The sequence below is a fragment of the Neovison vison genome, chromosome 2, assembly GCF_020171115.1.
Source record: "Neovison vison isolate M4711 chromosome 2, ASM_NN_V1, whole genome shotgun sequence".
NCBI lineage: Eukaryota > Metazoa > Chordata > Mammalia > Carnivora > Mustelidae > Neogale > Neogale vison.
In genome coordinates this window covers 26,518,951-26,542,794 of record NC_058092.1, presented here as the reverse complement: position 1 = coordinate 26,542,794, position 23,844 = coordinate 26,518,951, and the positions used below count along the sequence as shown (strand labels likewise).

The window sequence follows — 23,844 nt, the reverse complement described above, 5'->3', positions numbered from 1 at the left end:
CTTATTTATTTCAGAGAGAGAGCTTGAGAGGAGAGAGGGCAGTGGGAGAAACACTCTCTGGCGATCAGAGAGCCTCATGTGGGACTCAATCCCAGACTCCAGGATCATGACCTGAGCAGAAGGCAGTTGCTTAACCAACTGAGCCACCCAGGAGCCCCCCCACTTTCTTGTTTTGAACAACGTTTCCATCCCTATAGCAGGTCACAGAGGCAGCCCTGTCAAGATCACCACGGATCTCCATGATGCTACATCGAACAGTCATGTCTCTGTCCCCACCCTCCTGGGCCTGCAAAAGCACCTGATACCGTTGACCACTGCTTCCTTCTCAAAAAACTTTCTTCCTTCAGCTTCCTTGACACCACACTCCCAGTTTCCTGGCGCCTTGGAGGCCTCACAAGCTATTGTCCGGTGTGGGCATGTCCCTGGACTAGGCCTCTTCTTTCCATGTGAGTTCATCCAGCCTGGGGGCTTTCCATACTTTCCACTGCTAAGTCCTGCGTTTCTTGTGCTCCCTCTGACTTCTCCCAGAACACCAGACTGCACAGCCAGCACTGCCCACCTGACCGCCAGGTTTCCAGTTACTTGATTTTCCTTCCTGAGGTCAACTCTCCATCTTTGACTGTAGAGATACTCTTTGATGCTTTCCTGAAGGAGGTACACTATGCCCCTGGTTCTGCACGTCTCTATTTAAAAATTTTTTTTAAATTATTTTTTAAGAAGGATTATGTAGTTTATTTATTTTTAAAAGTTTTTTTTTATTATTTATTTGACAGAGAGAGGACACAGTGAGAGAGTGAACACAAGCAGGGGGAGTGGGAGAGGGAGATGCAGGCTTCCCACCCAGCAGGGAGCCTGATGTGGGGCCGATCCCAGGACTCTGGGACTATGACCTGAGCCAAAGGCAGACACTTGGAGACTGAGCCACCCAGTCTCCCCTGCACTTGGCTATTTTTAAAAAAGATTTTATTTATCTATATATTTGAGAGAGAGAGAGACAATGAGAGAGCGAGAGAGCTAGCAAGCGAGTGAGTGGGGGGAGGGGCAGAGGGAGAGGGTGAGGGAGCAAATCCCAAGCAGATTCCATACAGAGTATGGAGCCCTATGCAGGGGCTGATCTTGTGACCCTGAGATTATGACCCGAGTTGAAACAAAGAGTTGGTCTCTTCGCTGACTGAACCACCCAGGTGCCCCCTTTGCTATTTTTAACAAAATATAGGATATTTTCCCTCTATTGGTAGATACAGAACTACCTCATTTTTTTCTCATAAAACAGCTGACTAGTATTCCATACTATTTACTATAATATATTTAATCAGTCCCATATTGATGAAAATTAAGACAGCTTCTAATTGTGAATTTCCTTCCTTCTATTATAAACACCACTGTAATAAACATCCTTGGACAAACATCATTTAACACATTTTAAAATTAGGTCTATAGGATATATTCCTAGAAGTAGAATTTTTGGGTTAAAGTTGTATGCCCATTTGTACTTCGGATAGATAATGTCAAATCTTCTCCAGAAATGTATTAGTTTCTGCTACCACCAGCCATGAGGGCCTGTTTCCTGGACTCCTTGCCAAGGTGGAGTGTTAACCACCTGTGCCATCTTTGCCAGTGGTATCTCATTATACTTCTATTTTGCATTTCTCTTACTACGAGTGAGCACAAGCATCTTTGGATAGACTCAACACCCATTTTATTTTTCTATCAACTGTCCTTTGCTTTTACCCATTTTTCTACCGGATGGTTGCCTTTTGAATTAGAGATTTCTTAGGAGATCTTTATATATTCAAGAAAGAAGCCCTCTGTCTATGATACAAATAAAAAAGGTCTCTCCCTCCCTGTTTCACACTTGCATTTTGACTTTGTATGTGGAGTTTTTGCCATGCAGAATTAAAACATTTTTAATGTAGTCACATGTATCAATCTTATCTTTTATGGCTTCTGGGTTTGGTCATAATTAGAAATGCCTTCCCCACTCTGAAAGCCCAAAGAGTTTTCCTCCCATGGTTTCTCCTAGCTAAAGTAGTACTTTAATGATAGAAATCAGATCGTTGTCACTCCCCTATTAAATCCTTGCAGTGACTTACCATTACTTTTATACTAACACCCACTCTCCTGCCATTGGCCTACAAAGCCCAAACCACCTGCTCCTGCTTTGCCTCCCACCACATGTCCCCTTGGTCGCTTTTCTCCAGCCACACGGCCTTCATTCTATTCCACAAACACGCCACGTCCAGTCCAGCCTCGTGGCCTTTGCGATTGCTTCTCCCTCTGCCTGGACGGCTCTTCCCCTGCTATTCCCCGGGCACCCCCTCTGAAGCCACTTTGCCCACTTCCTCAGCAGTGGAGCTTCAGAACATTCTGGGGGAGATGCCTTCGGAGAGCAGAGAGCTGGGGCGGGGGTGGGGGCGTTCCTGCAGCGCCGCGAGCACTCAGACACTCAGTGATTGTTTGCAGAGTCAGTCTTGGGAGCGCAGAAAGTTAGGCGTGAGAACTGTCTGGCTGTGCGATTGGGCATTGGGTGTTAACAGGTAGTGTGGGGAGTAGGTAGGTATGTTTGGTGCATGTGGTTACGAATGAGTAGGATTTTGCCGAGGTGGCTGGCAGGGTTTTGTGAGAGGCATGAGCTGGTGTCTCTGTGTGTGGTTGGGTTGTTCGCTGTTCTGCTCTGCTGCCCGGGTGACCGGATGGCCTCGGTCCTATCGTTCGGGCCTGGCCAGCGCTGCTCCCTCCCTCCTGACATCAGGCAGTGCCTCCAACACCTGCCCTGTGCTTCTTCTGGAGGGATCTGGAAGAAATCCCATTCAGAAAGAGGCCGTGAGGCTGCTGTCCCACTTCCAGGTTCTGCTCCCAGAGCAAGGGAATGTGTGGGAGGCCATGTAGGCCATCCCCTCGCCTCGGGGCAAGGCTGTGTCGTGCCGGGGCTTGGAAGCTGCCCAGGCCACCCACACTCCCTTGAGGGCCTACACACCTGTTCTCTGGGGGTGGCAGGCTTACAGCCTGGCCCCGTGCTTCTTCTGGCCCAGGCCTTGGCACAGGCTGGTCTTAGTCCCAGGTTGCCCCCTGTGTCTGAAACTCTGCCCGGGCCTCAGGCAGGGGCTTCCCTCTCTGGCTGGGATTTTCTTTGTGTTTATGCTGTAGCAGCTGGGGTGGGGGTGGGGCAGAACCCACTGGGAAGCAGTTCAGGTGGAAGGATGGGGGCTTTCCAGCTGTGCTCCAGCATGTCCGGGGCTGTGGGTAGGAAGGAAGGAATATCCCAGGATCCAGGCTAGAACATTGTTCTCCTTCCAAGATGCCGAGAGTTACTTGGAAATTCTGCCCACACATCCAGCAATGGAGGTAACACACGGCTTTTCTGAGTTGCTGTCAAGCTTCAAGCATTCCACGTGTGCCCCGAATCCCACCTCTTCTCACACACCCCAGACCTCACTCCCCACCCCTTTCTCCTCCACTTTCTCCCTTCTGCTCGTTACTGGATCTTTCCCTTTACAGTAAATGTGCTGGTACTTCCCTGTCCTCAGAAACAAACAAGCCTCCCTCACCCAGCTTCTCCAGCATCTGCTTCATCTCTTTCCATTCCTTTGTAGTCAAACTCAGAAGAATATCTCCACCTGTTCTCTGCATCCCCCCTGGAGCTCTCTCTCATCGGGGGGCCTTGCTCAGTGTGTTTCCCCTATCCCAGCCCCAGGCCCTCTCACTGGGGCTCCTGGCTCTGCACTCCCAGCAGCATTTGGTCTCGGAACATCACACTCTTCTGACTTTTCTTCCTTCCTGGGTTTCCTTTTTGTCTCCAGATCTCCCTGACTTTGAAGTACTGGGGTGCCCCAGGGCTCAGTCCTTGGCTCTTTCTCTTCTCTGTCCCCACTCATTCTCCTGGCAATGTTACCCAGTCTCAGGATTTAACATATTAGAATTAGGCGGACAAGGCCTGACCGCTTGTCTCCATCCAGGCCACGCCCCCTGCCCTGACTCTGGGCTCAGCAGTGACTCCCCTCACCTGCCAGCGTCTGTAGGGACTGCAAACTCACCACATCCCACATTAAACTCCTTCCTTATTAGGATTGTTGGATTTAGAACCAAACCTAGCCAGCAAGCAAAGACCCCCCAAACAAAACAAAACAAAAATCCCAACGCATGTGCTCTGTTAAATTTAAATTTCAGATCGTACATGGGGCTTACTTACACCAAAAAAACTTATTCTTTATTTGAAATTAAAATTGAGTTAGGAGTCCTGATCTCATCTGACACCCTGCTCCCTTACATCACCCTCCAACAGTTCTCCATCCTTGACTCACCCAAATGAGTAAATGGCAATTGTACTCATCTACTCATTAAGGCCCCCAACTTAAGAGTCATTGTTGACCCTTTTTATTTCTACCCCATGTTCACTGCCACTGAATCATTGTGGTGTTCCTTTCAAAATGTTTTCAAAATCTGGCTGCTTCTCAATGACTGTGGATGTTATCCTGGTAATGTCAAAGCCAAAGATAATTCCTTCCCTGCATTATTGCAGGTGTCCTATAAACGATCACCCTCCTTATGCCTTGTCCCCATGCATCTACTGTGAACACAACCACCAAGGGGATCATGCCACTCCATTTTCTCCCCCACGGTGCTTCCCTGGCGTTCTGCTCACTCAGAGTGACAGCCAGAGGTTTGGGGATGGCTTATATGATCCCATGTGTTCTGGTCCTTCTCCAGCCTCTTCTAAACACTCTGGCCTCTTGGCTCTCTTGCTGCTCGGCCTCACTGGCTTCTTTGTGGCCCGTGGGTGTGCCTGGGCTCTTCCCCAGCCTTTGTGCCAATGCACGTGCTTTTCCTTTCATCTGGCACACTTCTCCCCCTCTCTGCACCGTGTGCTGCCTTGCCTTCCCATCTAGAATTGCTACAAGGTTTCCTCCCCACCCTTTCTCTCTCCTGCTTTATTTTTCTCCTTGGCAACTATGATCATGCAACTTATTCTATATTTTGCTTATTCTTCTTTTTAATTGTCTGTCCCATCACTGGCATCTGTGAGGACAGCCATTTTTGGGAGTCTGTTGTGTCCACTGCTCTATTCCCAGCACCTAAAACAGTGCCTGGCACTTTGTAGACAAAGTACTTGCTAAATGAGGGAAAAAGCCCATCACACAGAATAAGCCCTGGCCCAGACTGACACAGAGTGGCTGTTTGATCAGTTCCTTCTATCTTAGCATCCCACCCACCTACCTTCTAGAAGTCCCTCTCTGACCACCTCCCTCCTCCAGGAAGCCTTCCCTGACTGGGCCTCATCTCTTTCCCCTCTCTCCTACTACCAGGCCCAAATCGCTGGTTTGGTACTCAAGGTTACAAGTGAGCTGTCTGTGTGGCTGAGTGTGTCTGTCTTCACCCAGCCTCTACTCTCCCAGGAGAAGAAGCTCTTTGCCAGAGCTCTCCTTTGAGCTGCAAGGGTGTGGGCATCAGGGCAGCTGGGGAAGCCAGCCTGGGGTGAGGCATGTGCCAGATTCCTGAAATCAGCCTGCCACCTGCACTGTGGGAGCTTCTGGGGCTGGATGGAGGCGTGAATAGGGGTTGTTATTTTAGAGAGCACAGAGTTTTTGTTAGGGGTAATGAGGAAGCTCTAGAAATAGTGGTGATGGTTGTACAACATTGTTCATGGAATTAACACTACTGAATTGTGCACTGAAAAATGGTTAAGTGGCAATTTCATGTTATGTATATTTTATCACAATAAAAATATTCAGGAAAATTAGGAATAGTAGGGATAGTACGGAAAAATAGGAGACAAGGAAATAATCCGTGAAGAGCTATGGATTTGGGAATCAGCAGTGACCAGGTTGTAATGGAGGCCGTGGGAGCGGAGGAGCTCACCCAGGGAGGGAGTGGAGACCAGGAGAGCAGACAGCCTGGGAAGAGTCCTGGGGACCCCCACCCAGTGGTGGACATTGACGGGGCATGACTGGAGCATCAGGAAAACTAGAAGAAGCCTGGGCATGTTAGTTAGTGCTCTTGATTGCAAATGACAGAAATCTGATTTGAATTAGTTTCGGCACAGAGGGGAATTGATTGGTTTGTAAAAACATGGGGAGGAAAGGGGTGTCTAGGAGCCCCAGAAGCACCCGGCTGGAGCAGGTCTGACTGTGTCTCTCCTGTTTGCCTCACCTCTGCTCCTCTCTGACTGTTGGCTCCTCCTCTCCACATGCTGACAGGATTTTGCCCAGGGTCACCAGTTCCGAACTCACATCTTCCCAGGTTTCCCTTAGAAAAGATTCAAATAATGTGGGGGAGGAAGCTTGAGTGGCCCCATCTGGAGCGCATACCCACCTGAGGTCCAGGGGCCAGGTCACATGACTGACAGTCATCTATAGCTCCTCCATTTGGAGCCATGCTGGGCAGGCAGCCCATACAAGGTATCTGTGGTATGGGACGAGGTACAGGGGGAAGGCGGTGCACCCTGGGAAATGGCTCACGGCACAAGGACGGGGAGCCTCCACTGGGCTTGATGGTGAAGGAAACTGAGGTATGCTTGGTAAGGGCAGGGTGGCTTAGGCGGGGTGATGGAGCAAGGACAAGATCATAGCTGGTGGGAGGGAGGGAGGGAGTGGGAGCTGAGGAAGTGTAGATGGTGAGTGCAGACCTGTTTCAGGACGCACTGCTGGGAAAGCCGAGAGAGAGATAAGGAGGAGGTTGTGTGGGACGTGGGGGTCAAGGAAGGGTTTTGTCTTGGCTTTTGGTTGGAAGAGACGTGAGCCTGCTGAAATGCTGGGAGAGCCAGGAGAGAGCTGGACGTTGAAGAAACAGGAGGGCAGGAAGAGGTGGGAGAGAGGGGCTCCTGAGTATGGGGTGTGGTGAGCCCAAGACTGGGCTCACCCTTTTCACTATGCGGGGCGAGGGAAGGGGGACTGGTCTGCATGTGGTTTGGTCTGCAGGTCTGGTGGCTGTCAATGGGAGAGGATTCTTGGAAGCTTTTGCTGTCTTTGAGATGTGGGATAAAGATCAGATAGAACTGGTTAGAAGTTTCGAGAAGAGTGGAGAAGCCTGAGAATACCATACACCACCACGAACAATGGCCAAGAACGAAGCAGAAAAGAAGGAGGGCTGTCAGGTGGGGCTAGAGAACATGGATTTGTAGTGACCTCACTCTGCCTGGCAGCCGGGTTCACTGGAGAAGAGCCCAGCACAGGGTGTAGCCACGGGAAGTACAGTTGGACTGGTCTGGGCTAAGCAAAAGGGGTGGAGAGATTATGGGGATATTGGCTGGACAGCAGGTCATTCCAGTCATCTTAGCAAATATTACCCTTTTACCGTGTATATATACACCAGGCACGGTGTAGGGCCTGAGGATATACTGGCAAACCGGATGGATACTGTTCCAGCCCTCAGAGAGCCTGCAGTCTAGAAGGAAGGACAGACATCCATCTAGGAGCTCCCATGTGACATGAGGGTGATGGGAGAGACTGTGGATCCCAAGCCTAGGCTGGATGCAGAAGCAGGGGATGCACGAAGGGCTGGCAGATTGGGAGAAGATCACGGGTCAGGTCAGGAGGTGTCTATGCGGCTCCCTGGGGGATTTTTTGAACAAACATGAACAGATGCTAAGGGAGGACCTGGGTGAGAGGGCCGGGGGAAGCTGTGGTCAGAGATGGGGGTGGCCTACACCTGTCTCACCCTTTCCTCCTACCCTCCTGTTATAGTAGGTGACCTGTCCTTTTCCTGTTGAAGTCCGAGCCTCCATCCGCCCTCTGCGTCCCATTCCTCTGGCTCTATGGGGACCTTGACCTTTCCCTTTACTGGATTCAGTTCATCATTTTTTAAATATTCTCAAGTCTCTGTCACTGTAAAAATTAATTCTTGACTGCTCCCTTCCTTTGGCAACGACACCGTTTCATTTCCTACTCTTCTCCCAGCCACCATTTTCCAACCAGTCGTCCACACTTGTTATCTCCATTTACTTGATCATCATTGTCCCTGCCCGCACCCGCACTTCACTGGGACCTGGTTTCTGCATGCCATTCTTTACATATGATGCTCCTGCCATAGGTGACAAAGACATCTTGTTAATTGAATCAGCACTTTTCAGTCCTTATCCAGTTTGCCCCATGGCAACGTCTGGTCCTGGTGATCACTTTTGTCCTTCTCTAGAGACTTCTAAAAAATTCTAGAAGTTCTAGAAACTTCTCTAGAACATTCATCTCTTGGCTTCTGTGACATCATCTTTTTTCTCTATGACATCATATTCCCTTGGCTTCTATGATATCAATTTACTCTGCAGCCCCCTTTGCTCACTTACCCCCATTCTATTTGGCCTTTAAGCCTCCATCGTAGGGCATCTTCTCATCTCTATCCCCCAAAGACTCTGTCTAGTCTCAGCCACCCTCACAGCTTGAGTTACCACCTACCATGGAAGCCCAGACAGAAGACTCGAAATAAAAGGCAACAACCCCCTATATTCCCAGTGAGGAGACCCTCAAAAGTTTGGGGGTCGATTTGAATATATAAACTTTCAGTGTGGTTGAAATAATAATTTACTTTATTAACTTAGTGTGCTACCTATTTTATTTCTTTCCAAATTTCCATTTTTTTTTAAAGATTTTATTTATTTATTTGCCAGAGAGAGAGGGAGAGAGAGCGAGAAAGCACAGGCAGACAAAGAGGCAGGCAGAGGCAGAGGGCGAAGCAGGCTCCCTGCCGAGCAAGGAGCCCGATGTGGGACTCGATCCCAGGACCCTGGGATCATGACCTGAGCCGAAGGCAGCTGCTTAATCAACTGAGCCACCCAGGCGTCCCCCAAATTTCCATTTTAATTCTAGTTAGCATACAGTGTAAATTTTGGTGATTCAACACTTACATAAAATACCCAGTACTCATTGCAACAATCACACTCCTTAATCCTATTTATTTATTTATTTATTTATTTATATCATCCCCTATCTGCCCCATCCACTCTCCCTCCTCGCCCCCTCCCCTTTGGTAACTTTCAGTTTGTTTCCTTTTTCTTTTCTAGATTTTATTTATTTATTTCAGAGAGAGCGAGAAAGAGAGAGTACAAGCAGGGGGAGGGGCAGAGGGAGTGGGAGAAGCAGACTCCTTGCTGGGCAGGGAGCTGGGAAGTGGGGCTCCATCTCAGGACCCTGGAATCATGTGCTGAGCTGAAGCCAGACGCTTACCAGTCTGAGCCACCCAGGTGCCCCAAGCAGTTTGTTTTCTATAGCTAAGGGTCTGTTTCTTGGTTTGTCTCTCTCTCTTCCCACCCCCACGTTTGTTCGTTTTGTTTCTTAAACTCCATTTATGAGTGAAATCATGTAGTATTTGTTTTTCTCTGTCTGACTTCTTTCACTTAGTGTAATACTCTCTAGAGTTCGCTGCCTATCTTAAGGTCACGTATTATATAGAACAATGTAGTGAACCTATTATTTTTTCCTTCCCTGAACAGTTTATGAAGCGATTTTATTTAAACTTGGAACATGTCTCCGTGACACCTGGGTTAACATCATTAGAGTTTGGTTTGTTACCATTAACCTTTTATAGAAGGCACAAACTTTTATTTTTGCCCAAGCTATTAGTGACATAGTGCTTTTCAAATTTGTGAATGATACTGGAAACTTTATTCTCTGCCATAAAAGCCTGGTTGCTTAATACTAGGTTGCATAACTTAGAAAAAAAATCATATGGTAGGTGTGTATTTGTCATTCTCCCCAACGTAATCATTTCCTTTGTTGTTCTCAAAGGTTTTTTTTTTTTTTTTCCCTTAAGGGCTTGCCTAGAAAGACAATACTTGCTATTGTAAGGTCATAGCACCAGGAGTAATGATTGAATCTGTATGAAAAGTCTCTCTTTCCGTTTTTTCTGCATCCACCCAGTGGCTGCCATGAATATCCAGGACTTCATTGATTGGGGTTATTTCAGGCTAATGAATTTCCCCCAAAGAGCATTCTGTTGTTCGAAATGCAGTAATTGAGAGTATGCCCCACAACATGGGAGACTTCGTAAGGACTTGGGTATAAGACAAAACCTTCCTACTTGAGGGATAATTCTGGAGCAAAATCTTATGCTATATTCAGACATTTTGCCGACAATTCCCGAATCATTGTTTCCTGATCAGTCTTTTCCCTCCCAGCATCCAACAGCCTACTAGACATCGCCACCTGGGTGTATTTTTATTGAGTGGCTGCTGTGTGTCAAGGGCAATTCTAGGTGCTGGTGGGTAAATGGGTGGACAGGACAGAGTTCCTGTTCTCAGGAGTGCATCCTAGTGGGATGATACTGAGAACAGACATGTAAATAAATCACTAGTACATTTCATGTACTAGTAAATGCTCCAAAGAAGATAAAATGGGGTCGTGCGGTAGAGACCGACTGTTGTGTACGTGCTTCCTTTGGGAAGGGCGGGTTAGAAATGGCCTCCTGGAGGAGGGGATGTATGAGCCGAGATGTGAATGACAAGGAGACAAGTCACGTGAAGCTCTCAGGGGAAGAGCGTTGCCAACAGAAGCCAGTGCAAAGACTCCGACATGGGAGAAGACCATTGTGGGTGGGGATGTGCAGAGGAAAAAGCTGAAGAGGATGAGTCTGGAGAGGCAGCCAAGGCCTATCCATGTAGGGCTTTGCAGCCCACAGCAATGACTTTGGTGTATTTTCGTCTTCATGGCCATTATGGGAAACCACCTGGAGGGTCTTGAGCAGGTGAGGGACTTGACTGATCTTGGTAGAAGAGATTTCCGGCTCCCATGGGTAAATGCGGTAAGGGAATGGAGACAGCAAGTGTAGACAACCTTTAGAGAGTTTTGTTTTTTTTGTGAAGGTGGTGGTAGCTGGAGAAGGATGTGGTGTCAAGAGGGAATTAAAAAAAGAGAGGAGGGCGCCTGGGTGGCTCAGTGGGTTAAGCCGCTGCCTTCGGCTCAGGTCATGATCTCAGGGTCCTGGGATTGAGTCCCGCATCAGGCTCTCTGCTGAGCAGGGAGCCTGCTTCCCTCTCTCTCTCTCTCTCTCTGCCTGCCTCTCAGTCTACTTGTGATCTCTGTCTGTCAAATAAACAAATAAAATCTTAAAAAAAAGAGAGAGAGAGAGAGAGAGAGAGGACATTCTAGCATATTTACGGAATTGTAGGGCAAAAACTGTGGAGCACAGTCCAGAGTCGGTGAGAGCTGAGGGCCCCAGTGTCTGAGTGGAGGGCGTACCAGGAGCAGGGACACTCATCCAGGTCCCAGGGGAGAAGGCAGGATGAACGGGCACATAATGCCTGCCTGTCAGCCCAAGAGGTTTAGGGGTACAGGGACTGGAGCTTTGGGGGAACGGAAGGTATGATACAGCCATCTTGGGACTAGGGTTAGGGTTTTAGGAAAATGTAGAATTTGCTAGAAGTGCTGAGTGTTCACTCAAGGTTTGTGATCAGAAGTTTCCACTGAAACCAGTCCGTCTGGTTGCATTCTCCAGATGCTCCGGGTGCCACGTGGAGAATGGGGTTGAACTGGGCTTGGGGTCTTGCCTACTGAGTAACTACGGCAACAGTCAAAGGTAAGGGAGCCATCCGGGATACATCTACGGAGGGCCCTGGGAGTCTGAGTTGGGGAAAGAGGGAAGGGAGGTCATAGAGGGGGTGGTGGACAGCCACATGGGGAGGGCCCACGGATGTGGCAGAGGGAGGGTTGGAGCGGGAAGCAGAGGGAGAGGAGGTGATGAGCTCTGGGTACTGCCGAGGTCTGGGGTGTGAGCGTGTATGTGGGTGGGTGTCACAGGTGAATAAAGATCGATGGAAACAAGGAAGTCAAAGCACGGAAAGGTAGGTGTTAGAGGTGAAGTCACCAGAAATGGTGATAAGTACAGTATTTGAGAGAGAGAAAGAGAGAAGGGGGTTCCAGGGGCTGAGCTGGTCCTGCAGAGAGAGGGGATAACCGGGATAATTTACCTAGCTCTCCGACTCCGCGTGTCTGCAACTGAAGTTCCTTGTATCTCCCGCAAACCTGCTCCTCCCCTTGGGAGATGGCCCCGTCACCCAGAGCAGAAACCCGGGTGTCCCTTTGGTGCCTCTCCCCCTGATCCCACACCCACTCAGATCGCCAAATCGACCCGACCCCATCTCATAAATCTTCCTTAAATCCAGCTACTTCTTCACACCTGCTGCGCACACCCTTGTTGAGGCATCGGTGTTTGTGACTTGGAACGCTTGTGTCAGTCTCCAAGTAGGTGGCCCCGCCTGGGCCCCTCAGCACGTTAACCAGAGGCACCATGCCTTAGATCACATCGCTCCAGTGCTCAGCCTCTCCAGTGACTTCTCGTTGTCCTGAGGATAAAGTCCAAAATCATGAACAGGGCTTTACCAAGAAAGTGCTGCAGACGCAAGCCCCTGCCTGCTTCAGCCTGAGTCCTCCCAGGAGCCTCCTTCTGGAGTACTTCCCATCCTCCTCACCAAGCTTGCTCTCCCTCCATCTGGCATGCTCCTGCTCTGCTTGGCAAAGTCCTCTTCTTTCTCTAGACATCCGCTTAAGGAAGTCTCAGGGAAGGGACATCTGGGTGGCTCAGTCAGTTAAGTGTCTGCCTTCGGCTCCCATCATGATCCCGGGGTCCCAGGATGGAGCCCCGCATCAGGCTCCCTGCTCAGGATGGAGCCAGCTTCTCCCTCTCCCTCTGTGCCTCCTTCCTACCCTACAAATCTGGGTGCATGCACTCTCTCTTTCTCTCTCAAATGAATAAATATAATCTTAAAAAAAAAAAGAAGCCTCAGGCAAGTTTTTCCTGCATCTCTGGCTGTTGGATACACCTTCCCCCTCTCCCCAGCACCCTGTGCTCCCCAGCCTGCCATAAGCTGTCCTCTTCATGGGATGTAAATTTCATGAGATCGGGGACTGTATCTGATTCTTCCCACATCAATCCTTGGCACGTAGCATGGGGCTTGTCACGTAGAATTGAACAATAAATATTTGTTGATTTGAATCCAATGAGAGATTCTTGAGGTGGAGCAGTTCTGGGTGAAGACAAAGTCCCAGGTGTGGTCCTGTGAGTGGGTAGCTAAATGCAGCGGAGGAGGAGGTCATTAGAGACACAGAGGACATGGCACGAAAAGGATGGAGTGACGCCCAGATGGTTCCAGCCGCCCTGGGATGTGAGAGTATACCCCAAGACCCTGACTCCTCGAGTCTTTCATGAGTGGAGGAGCAATGAGGGGGCAGTCATGGGGGTGGGGTAGAAGGTGGAGGGGACAGATGGCAGGGGCCCAGCTGAGTGAAGAGATTTCAAGAAAGGGGAGGTGGGAAAGTCTGAGAGTGGTAGTGACTGGGGTGGGAGGTTCTTGAGAGAGTGGGTGGGACTGAGGTGAAAATGCCCTGGCGGATGTGTTTCTAGAGGATTCTTCCAGCTTCTCCGAGGCCTTGGGCTGCTCAGATGGTGTTCGGTTCTGTATGGCTCACTGGCTCGGGACTTGGGACCTCTGGGAGCAGATCCCATGAAGAGGGCTGCCACAGGAGTCAGGTCCCTGGATGCCCTCCCCCGATGCTGGCCCCGAGGCGGACACTGGGATGGGGACTCTGGTATCCCATAGGGAGTGGGCTATGGCTGGTCTACAGGCTAGCATTTGGCTCTTGTTTGGGTCTGAGTGGTTCTGAACAGATTGAGAGCGCCAGCCTATGTTCTAGGATTGGGTGGTCATAGCTCTGGTCTGGATTGGAGGTAGAGCTACCCTTATTTCCTGGGTCCAGGAGTTCAGTAGATGGTATTGGTGCTGTGCCCATGTCCCCTTTAGCTGGGGACACCCATTCCCTAGCTGCTGTGAATATAGGATGCTCATGACTTATGGTTGCCCCTGGAGATTTGACCTTGATTAAATGGGAGTCACCTACCCCTTCCTGTCAGCCCTCCTACCCACGGGCTGGACTCAAGCCAACGACTGACTGATACGGGAGTTCAACGCCTGGTGCCCTCTCCTCCAGCGGGAACAACTCAGTGGTGGCATGTATGGTCGGAAGGCCCGTCACTGCACAGGGTCAAGGCTAAATGTCCCTGAGCCCATACCCAGCTCAGTCTCTTCCCTTGCCTGCTTCCCTCACTCCTTCATCCTCAGGCACATGAATTCCTGCCACCGGCTCTGCTTTCAGGGACCCTGAACTAAGACGAAGTGACTGCTGATCTTGTCCCATGATTCGGGGAGAGGGAGGCAGAGAGGCTCTCTATAGACCCCAGCTCCCTGTAGACTCAGCCCATCTGCATGGGCGTGGAAGTTCCCCTCCCCACTCTAGGCCAGTTTCCTCAACCATAAATGAAATGGTTAGGCTAGATTTAGTTAAAACATCAACAATGATGGAACTTAAAAATCCACAAGAGGACGATTTATCTGTACTCTCTGGCCAAGGTGTAGTGAAGGAATCAGGTAAAAAAGACAAGTCCCTTCCCCGAGCAGCTCATAGCCCATTTACTCATTTCCCAAATGAGTAATTTATTTATTTACCAAATAAATAATAATAATAAATTAAAATTTATTTTAATTTAATTAAAAATTTAATTGTTTAAATAATTTAAAAATAAAAATTTACCAAGTAAATTTACCAAATGAGTAATTTATTAAAGGTAGCTGGGGACCTGGGTGAGTCAGCGTCCTGCTCGTGAAGGGCTCACAGACTGATGGGGAGAACGGCCCAAGAACAAGCTAGACTTAAGTGTTCGGACCTTGGGATCTGAGGAAGGGTCCCAGAGGAGGAAGGAAGGGCCCTGGGGGCCTCCTGGAGGGTTGATCCCTGGGCAGATGGTGGGAGGCTCTGGGGCTCAGAGGCAGGTCTGGGCTGGAGGTGCGGCTCTGGGCGTGGTTAGGGTCTGGTGGGGGTGGGGGTGAGAAGATGAGGGTATGGTATCTGGGGAAGAGAAGGGAAATGCCTCAGATCTGAGGCTGTGGGAGGGACCTTTAGCTCGGATGCTCTCGGTAGGTTTCTGTCTTGTGGGGTTAACCCCCTTGGGCATCCTGGCAGGCTCCCCATCCTGGGCTTGCTCTCAACACCATTGTACCCCTTCTAGGCCTTCCCCTCCCACCCTCAGAGGAGACTCACTTCCCTGAGACTCATGCTGGACAGGGTGAGGGAGACTGGAATGGTGGAGGCAGGGGCCTCCTGAACCACATGTGTTCACTGGAGAACAGATCTGTGCTGGGCCCAGAGTCTCCTGCGGTCCCACTCCTCCTGCCTTGGCTAGCGGCTTGCAGAGTCCAGAGGCCCCTGGAGTGGCCTCTCCATATTCCCACCATGTCCTGGGGGTGCCCTTTTTGTGGTGCATGTTGTGGTGTGCGTGTGCGTGTGTGTGTGTGAGAGATGGATGAGCTTGGATCTGAGGTCCCGGGGCTCAGGTGCCCACTGAGTGGTTGTGGCCTCCTTACTGGGGTCCGTGCTGAACCCCCCGATGCTTCTACCCGCCATGCCCCACCCAGGCTATAAAATACTGGGAAAATCACATTTATTAATGTTTTTCATACACTCCATTGCCTTATACAAAATTCCCACCAGCCATCAACCTCCCTCCCCTGGGACTCAGGACACAGGGACCAAACTGCTCTCCAGGGGCGGGCTTCCCGAGCCCTGCACCCATCTTCCTCCCCCGCGCTGCTGCCGAAAAGATGCCACTGCCCTGGTGTGGCCTTAGGGAACAGCCCACAGCCCCAGTGGTCCTCGCCACTGCCCTCACAGGTCATGGAAACCCACCTGCCTCCATTGTGGCTGACCCAGCCTTCATTAGGACAGAGTTCCCATCTTGGGGGTGCCCTCCCTGGGGGAGGACGTACGGGGGGCAGGTATCAGGCAGGTGGTCCCGGTGCCGAGACCGCTTGCGCCTTGGGCTGAAGGTCTCCAGGCACCTCTTGCCTACCAGGTAGGTGACCTCACTGAGGTTAAGCAGGATGCAGATGACAGCGGTGGCCACCATGAAGTAGGTGAAGACCTTCTTCTCGGTGGGCCGGGAGATGTAGCAGTCCACCGTGTGGGGGCAAGGGGACTCAGAGCAGGCCACCACGCGCGGCATGTCGTAATCCTCGTAGAGGCGGTGGAAGAGGTAGAGGAAGCCGGCGTCGACGGCCGCCTTGAAGAGGAGACTCAGCAGGTAGGTCCACCAGAGCCCGCCCCGCTTCTTGCTTGGGTTGTCGTACAGGGACGGGGCGCTGGGCCCGTGCTTCAGGCGGTGGCGGCGCTCACGCTCCTGGCGGTAGGCCACGTGCATGACCACGAGCAGCGAGGGGCAGGTGACCAGGATGAGCTGCAGGGCCCAGAGGCGCACGTGGGACACGGGGAAGAACTCGTCGTAGCAGACGTTGGGGCAGCCCGGCTGCTTGGTATTGCAGACGAAGTCCTTCTGCTCGTCGTCCCACACCTCCTCGGCCGCCACCACGTACACCAGCACACGGAAGATGAACACCACTGACAGCCAGATGCGGCCCAGCGCCGTGGAGTACTTGTTGACCCCGCTCAGGAGGCCCTGCAGGGACGCCCAATTCATGACGATTGTGTCCTTGTTTCCTCACGGGGACTGTCTGCAGCCGGGAGCACCCCCTCGGGGCGTGGGGGCCACGAGGCCGGGAGAGCCTGGAAGGGGGTGTCCTTTGTTAAAGGTGCAATTGGCAAAACCCTTTCACCAACCCTCTGTCATCACGTCCTCACTTGCCGTGACTTGGTGGGGTCGGGATGGCTCTTATCCCCATTTCACAGGGGAGGAAGCTAAGGCCCAGGGAGGCACCCAAACTAGGCTCCCAGCTGGAAGTGGCAGGGCTGGCCTTGAACCCCCACCTTCCAGTTCTAAAACCAGGGACGAGTTTATTCTATAAAGTAATAGATAAACTTGAAGGGTAATCATCTCACATGCACATACCTGCCAACTTCTTCGACCCCAGGCTTCAGCCCTGTGGATCACACGACTTCTACAGAAACAGGACGAAGACGGTATGGATTGGGTGACTGCCCTCCTTTCAGCTGCCAGGACTGGACAGGGTCAGGAGGGGAGGGCGGTGTGTCTTTATCTTCCTGCAACTTCTACTGAGTGCCAACGGGAGCCTGGCCCTGTGCTGGGCGTGTTGCTATTGGCCTCTTTGGTGGCCCCCTGAGTGATAGCCGTCCTCCCCTCACACCTCACCTAGCGAGAGGCCCAGGACAACCCCAGCCCCGACATTTCCTCCCAGACTAAGCAGCTCTTTGGAACCCTGGGGTTTGGCATCCCCCCTACCCCTCCCCCACCCAGTGCCGACTGTCCTGACCACACTGGGTTTCTCTGGAGTTCCAACCATTTCAACTTTAGGGAGGGACTGGGGAAGGGACGGAGGCAGGATTCTGGATTCTGGTTCGGTCCTCCCCCCCATCACTTACTTCTCTCAGGAACACCCTCCTTCTGTGCTAGCCAGCTCTCCCATTACTCCCGGTCAGGCCCCTCTCCGTGTGCTCTCAGTCCTCCACACCCCCTTATCTGGAGCGCCATCAGGTTCCATCCTGGCCTGTGCCCCTCCCCTGTCCTGACTCAGACCTCAGGATCTTCAGAACTTGTGGCCCTGGGACATTTTCCGAGGACCCTTCTCTGTGGAATCGATCATGGTACTCAGATGGTCTGTTTCCCTGCCTCCATAGCAGACCGTCAGTGCCTGGAGGGCAGGCTTCTACAGCTCCTGCATCTGTTTCCCTAGCATTCAGCACCTGGCCTGGCCCGGTGAACACATGGATAGACGTTTGCTGAACTGAAACCCCCTCTTCCAGACCCCCACCTCCTTGTCTCTTCTCTGGTTCTCTATCTTCCCTTTGGACTGACAGGACATCCCTCCCCCTCCTTGGGGCTTCCTTGGGGTTTCTCCAGGGATCCTCTGCCCCCGCCTTCTCCTCCCCGGAGCCCAGGCTTCAGCCCATCCCGTCCCTGCTTCCCAGCCCGGTCTGCTGCCCAATTTGGGCCTTACCTTTCTCGGGTCTAGCAGCGACTCTCCGGTCCCTGGGCTTGTCTGTCTGCCTGAGGGCCTCCCGGAGGCAGCTTTTGTTCCTCACTCCTGTGCTGGGTGGAGCTTTCTGAGCCAATGAGCCAAGGGAGAGTGAGCGGGTGGGCAGGCAGGCGGACTTCCCCGGGCACATATTCAGAGCAAACACCTGCGGCTCTCTCCCCTGGCCCACGCCTTCTTTCCAGCCTGGATGGGCATGGCTGGGTCTGGCTCCCTGGGCTGGCAGGTATGTGGGTGAAGCTGTCTTTGGGGGGAGCAGTGCAGGAGGGTATCCTTATGACAGGGTCCGGGTCAGCACCAGTGGTCCCTATCTGTTGCCCCACCCCCTTCCCATGACCTTATTGTCCCTGGTCTCTCTGTCCTCAGTCCTCTCTCCTGCCCTTTGCTCTGGAAGCATGGTCCAGAGCAGCTGCCATCCACGGAGAGGGGCAACCTTGATCCAGCCCAGGATCACATCCTACCCTGGCGGGGACATTTCTGGGGACTAGAGCTTGGGCTGCTGGTGAGCTGTGGAGGGGATGGGAGGAGCTGATCATGGTTCTTTTAGAGGAGGACACCTGCTGCCCTGGCAGAGATAAAGAATGCAGGCAGGCAGCAGGAAGTGTCCCAGGTGGTGTGGGTCCAGTGGAGGTCCGTCCTCTATGGGCCTCTGGGGAAGCCTTCTGGGAAAGTCAGGATACTTCCCAGTGGGGGTTGCAGAGGGGCCTTGGGCCTGTATCCCGGCTGTCCTGGTGGCTGGGATAGTGAGGGTTAACGAGCAGCCAGGGAGGGGCTCCTCTGCTTCATTTCCCACAAGCATTTATTGAGCACTTCCTAATACCAATGATTAACATTTATGTGGCCTTTTACAGCTGGCTTACCCCATCCATAGCCATGAACTCATCCATCCCCCCCCCCCCAGGCTCCGTATTATTAACCCATTTTGGAGAGGAGCTGAAGTCCCTTTCCCAGAGTCCCAGTGGAACATGGGTTCGAACTCAAGTGTTCTGACTCAAAAGTTCATGAACTTTCCATGGCAACACACAGCTTCCCACAGGCCAAGCCCCATTATATTTTCAGATAGTCCTAGGACCTCAATTTGCAACTGGGGTAAAGGGTTGTCTAGAGCGTGAGTAGGTGGCATGACCCCCAGGAGTGCTGGGGACACTTTGCTGGGGGAGGGAATGGCCCCTCACAAGGCCGGGTCAGGTCCAGTCCTTTGCAGGGACACAGAGGTTGAGCCAGTGACCTGAGAAGGGTCACAAAGGCCAAAGGACTGAATGGCACCTTGAATCAAGTGGAAGAGTTGACTTTTATTAAGCCTTGACCGTCCCCTGCCCCCCCCATGTACTTGCACATCCATTTTCTAAAGAAACCGCTTTTCATAGCAACACCCTGTGACGTGGGCTTCACTTCCGTCTTACATAAAAGGAAATGCAGGTTCAACTCAGAGGGGTCACTGGCCCAAGGCCCCGCAGCTGGGGCAGGTGCCGGACCCTCCCTGCTGCCTGCCCCCAAGGCTGCTCTGTGGGAGACGCCGGGTTTGATGAGGAGGCTCTCACAGAAGGGTCTTGGTCACGTGGTCTCGAGGGAGATCTGGTAAGAGAGGAGGGTGAGCATCCGAGCCCAGAAAGATGAGGTCACCTGAGAGGAGGTCGTCCCCCTTGCAGGAAGAGGTGGCACCATCTGGGCAATGGCCCATGCCGGTGGCCCTGGCTCTCCTCGCCGCCAAGCCCTCGCGGCACCTCTTGCTCACCAGGTAGACCAGCTCTACGAGGTTGAGCAGGATGCAAATGGCGGCTGTGACCACCATGAAGAGAGTGAAGATGTTCTTCTCTGAGGGCTTGGAGATGAAGCAGTCCACTGTGTTGGGACACGGAGCTATATGACACTTGACCACATGAGGGAGGGTATATCTGGGGTAGAATGAGTGGAACACATAGAGGAAGGCGGTGTCCACGGCGGCCTTGAACACCAGGCTGCAGACATACGTCCACCAGAGCCCACCCCGCTTCTTGCCGGGGTGCAGGTAGAGGCGCCCGCCGTCCTCCCCCACCGCTTCTCGGTGCTTCTTCTCCCGAGCCTCTCGATAGGCCACGTGCATGACCACGAGCAGCGAGGGGCAGGTGACCAGGATAAGTTGCAGGGCCCAGAGGCGCACATGGGACACAGGGAAGAACTCATCAAAGCAGACATTGGAGCATCCCGGCTGCTTGGTGTTGCAGTCAAAATCCTTGTGGTCATCGCTCCACACCCGCTCAGCCGTCACCAGGTACACCAGCACGCGGAAGATGAAGACCAGAGACAGCCAGATGCGCCCAAAGGCAGTGGAGTACTTGTTGACCCCACTCAGGAGCCCTTCGAAGATCCCCCAGTTCATAGTGGACCCAAGCGTTGGCCGCTCCTGCTGGGAAATAATGATTTCTCACATTTATTGAATACTGACTCTGAGTACCTTATGGAAATGTATTATCTGTACTCAATTCCCACAGTCACAGAGGAGCTAGATTCTATTGTTGTCCCCATTTTACAGATGGAGGAAACGGAGGTTCAGGGGGCTATGAAGGTTGCACAACTACTAAAGGCAGAGCTGGGGTCAGAACCCAGGTAATTAAATCCAGAATCCATAAAAGTGGGGGAAGGTGGGTTCAGGGAGCTACTCTTTCCTCCCGGGGCTGAGGCTCTGGTCTTGTGGTCCTGCAGCGCGAAAGCCTGAGTTATGGGACATTCTGCCCTCTCCCTCTGTTCCAACTTTGGTCCTCCTCCTTAGGGGGCAGAGCCTTAGGAAGACTTCTCTCCTTTTGAGCCCCTTTCTTCTTAGCCCCTCCTAAGGGGAACCTGCCCCTTGCCCTTTACTTGGCTTAGGGGGTTTGGTGGGAAAGACTGCAGGAAATTTGTCCCCAAACTCCCATCTGGTCTAACACTCTGTAAATACCCAGGCAGTGTCTTGCTCATGTGCAGGCCACTTGAAGCAAGGCCAGTGGCAACCCTGCTGAAAGATAAAGTAGGGGACAATTGTTCTCTTTCTCCAATAATGTTCCCAGAATAGCCTGGTGTTCTGGGGATTCCTAAACTGGTGTTCCGTGGAACCCTGCCCATAGTTTGGCAACTGGAACAGTGAAAGAAAGGATTCTGCGTTCAAGAAAGGTAGGCAAACGTAGGTTTAGCAAAGTTACACTTGATCTTAGCCAAAAGGGCCGAGAAGCGATCAGCAAAGTTAAATAGGGCCCTTACTTGACCAAGCGAATACATTGACACATTGACACTTGAATCCCCAAAAGGGAAGGAATATGGAGCATTGCCTGAACTCCTTTAACCACAAAACTTTTTTTTTTTTTTTAAATCATGGTGTGGAATAGTCTTGTCTCAACTGCAAAATGGGAAATGCTGCTCTGGTCAGTTTCGCTGTTGAGTTTGGCGGGATGAACACAGGTGTCAGATCTACCTCCGTTTACGGAATGTGACCGCCACTCAGAGCCAGACTTTCACTTCCTGTCTTGGAATTCTGCCTGGTTCCTGGTGGGGCGGGGCTGGGTCTGGGGGGTGGTCCCCCGAGACCAAGGCACTGTGTGTGGTTACACCTGCTGGCCTCCCCTGGGACTTCAGGGGGACTGCACAGCCTCTTGCTCTGAGGGGTTCCTGATGCCCTTCCCAGGCATTGGTCACTGTGCGGTCCTGATGGCCTGTGGGATCTGCTGCGGATGGGCAGGGAAGTGGTAAGAGCCAACACTTATGGGTTAGTCACACCGCTCCAGGCACTGTTCTCAGCACTTTGTGTGAACCAGTACAGCAACTCTATGAAAGGGTATGATATTTTTTTATTCCCAATTTCCAGATGAGGAAAGTGGAGCACAGAGAGGTTAATTAATTTGCTCATAGTTGCTCAGCTGGGAAGCAGCAGAGCCGGGATTTGAACCTCACTTTGGGCCTGTGCCCCTTTGCTTAAGTTTCAGGAAGCTGCTTGCCCATCTGGTCTATGCCCACCCTCTCCTCTGCCAGGTGGGCGCCAGGGAAGGGAGGCTGGAAGTGTCTCGCTCTCACCCCATCTCTCCTCTGCTCTGTCTATACCACCTACCTCTTGGTTGTGAATCATGGGCTTGCCTTTGCTCAGGCCCGCCCAGTGTGGGCGGAACTCCTGGCAGCTCGCCTGAGAGCAGCCTGGGAGACTCCAGCCCTTAGTCCCCAGAGGCTTTTGGCCCATCCCACCTGGGGTGTGGTGGGTGGGACTCTGCAGGCCCAGACAGCGCTGCCTCCCTTGCTCATTCAGCTGCTGGCACCCCTGTGAGCCCCTCTCCCACTCGGTCCCTGGTTCCCACCTCTTCTGAGCTGGGGAGAGCAGGAAGAACGCAGGGCAGAGGAGGGAGGAACCCTCCATTCCTGTCCCATCAGAACCCAGGATAGTAGCTATGTCCAGACCCCCCTCTCGCCTTGCCACTGGAGAAGTCTCCCTCTGCCACATATGCGAAGGATCCATATGGACACAAGTGATCTTACCTGGGGGGGCTACTCCTCAGGGCTCTCTGTCTACTGGCTCCTGGCCGCTGGAAATCGGACTCTGCAGGCAGCTGGAACTCATGTCAGAACGAGGGAGCGTGTTTGGGGCAGCACATTCTGGGACAGAGCCCGTGGAGTCAGCAGGCAGTTGGGTGTGCCGCTGGCCAAGGAGGAGGGCTTGCTGCGCCTGCCACTGCCATTGGCTGGGCCCCAGCCTCCCCAGACTGCCTCTGAGGAGGCCCAGACACACTGAAGGGTTCATGGTTCACTCTTCCTGGGGCGCTGAGTCAGAGTCCGGGCATCCTCTGAGGGGAGAACCGTAGGTCCGTTCTGAGCCCCTGCTTGTCCTCTCATCTCTGGCCTTGTGTGGGAGGAGCTGAGGTCTGTCCTGCTTTCTCAACCTTCTCCAAAAAGTCCCCATGCTCCTTCTTGGGACTCTAGGGGCTGCTCTCTGGCCTCCCATTCTTCTGGCTTCAGTTATTTTCCCGAAACGCCGTGACTTGCAAACTCTGTCTCCAGCCCATATGCATTTGCCCCATCCACTGCCTACCCTTGGATACCCTTCCCTTGCCTTTCTCAGCACCTGGTACTCCACCAAGAAGCCTTCCCTGACTGCTGTTCCACGTGGCTTAGAGCTTCCATGGCCTTGAACTTCCCCATCATTGTGACTGTATTGGAATCGTTGGTCTTAACTGAGCTCATTCCAAGTAGGACCTATCTGTTGCATAAACAAATCAATCCACACCAAAAGGGACTAGTCGGCAGGGCATAAGGCAGACCAGCCCCTGGGCCCCAGGAAATCACCCACCTGGCTTTGATGGCCCACTGAGAAGTCTAGTACCAACTGTACAGAGCCTCTCACGACGGCAGAGGGGGCATGGAGCAGGTTTCTGGGCCCAGGCTCCCCTCCCCCACCTTCCCGTGGCTGCTGGACTCCAGCTCAGTATTTGTACCCTTATGCTGGGGACATGAGGGATTGTGCAGAGAGCCACCCCTTCCCCAAAAGAAACACATACATAGACCCCTCCATCCTCAACACCACACAAAATAACCCTTGTTCTCAATTCAAGAATCATTGCTGAGACACTGCTGTGTTCCAGGTATTATGTTTGGTACAAGGCTACTCAGATAAAGAAAGGATCCGGAGAGCCTGGGCAGGCACACAGATGGGGGCCCAGAGATACCCTAGTGTCAGAACAGCCTCCAGGGTGAGCCCCAGCAGGAAGCGCTTGGGAACAGACAAGTCCTGTCCAGAGCAGGGGCCTCCATGTCTGATGGGGGAGGCATTTCAGGGAACTGTTGTAAGGCAGGGGATCTCTGCCTCTGGACCCCGACCCCTGCATCGGGAATCTCATACCTCTGGATTTGAATCTCACCTCTGGTACTTTGAGATCTGGTCAATTTCCCTCTCCTCCAAAGTACAGTGAGACATTTTGTGCCCCTGAGGCGGCACG

General features: G+C 52.3%; 2 protein-coding genes and 1 long non-coding RNA gene across 5 annotated transcripts; 1 reads left to right on the top strand and 2 right to left on the bottom strand.

Moving 5' to 3' along the window:
- Nucleotides 1–7,278: 7,278 nt before the first annotated feature.
- LOC122898651 lies at nucleotides 7,279–12,513 on the top strand. Its single transcript, XR_006383023.1, has 3 exons — nucleotides 7,279–7,523; nucleotides 11,419–11,499; nucleotides 12,086–12,513. It is a non-coding gene; the product is annotated as an uncharacterized LOC122898651 (long non-coding RNA).
- Nucleotides 12,514–15,397: 2,884 nt separating this feature from the next.
- Nucleotides 15,398–18,014, bottom strand: GJB4 (gap junction protein beta 4). 2 transcript variants are annotated; one of them, XM_044237759.1, is made up of 3 exons: nucleotides 17,882–18,014; nucleotides 16,816–16,864; nucleotides 15,398–16,532 (listed from the first exon to the last, which is right to left on the bottom strand). In XM_044237759.1, the coding sequence occupies exon 3, from the start codon at nucleotides 16,444–16,446 to the stop codon at nucleotides 15,646–15,648; it is 801 nt and encodes a 266-aa protein (XP_044093694.1). In that variant the 5' UTR covers nucleotides 16,447–16,532; nucleotides 16,816–16,864; nucleotides 17,882–18,014; the 3' UTR covers nucleotides 15,398–15,645. The 2 variants fall into 2 exon arrangements, with proteins under 2 accessions (XP_044093694.1, XP_044093693.1); XM_044237758.1 differs by lacking the exon at nucleotides 16,816–16,864.
- Nucleotides 18,015–19,189: 1,175 nt separating this feature from the next.
- Nucleotides 19,190–22,508, bottom strand: GJB5 (gap junction protein beta 5). 2 transcript variants are annotated; one of them, XM_044237756.1, is made up of 2 exons: nucleotides 22,391–22,508; nucleotides 19,190–20,303 (listed from the first exon to the last, which is right to left on the bottom strand). In XM_044237756.1, the coding sequence occupies exon 2, from the start codon at nucleotides 20,274–20,276 to the stop codon at nucleotides 19,455–19,457; it is 822 nt and encodes a 273-aa protein (XP_044093691.1). In that variant the 5' UTR covers nucleotides 20,277–20,303; nucleotides 22,391–22,508; the 3' UTR covers nucleotides 19,190–19,454. The 2 variants fall into 2 exon arrangements, with proteins under 2 accessions (XP_044093691.1, XP_044093692.1); XM_044237757.1 differs by having other exon boundaries at nucleotides 19,190–20,300.
- Between the last annotated feature and the right edge of the window lie 1,336 nt (nucleotides 22,509–23,844).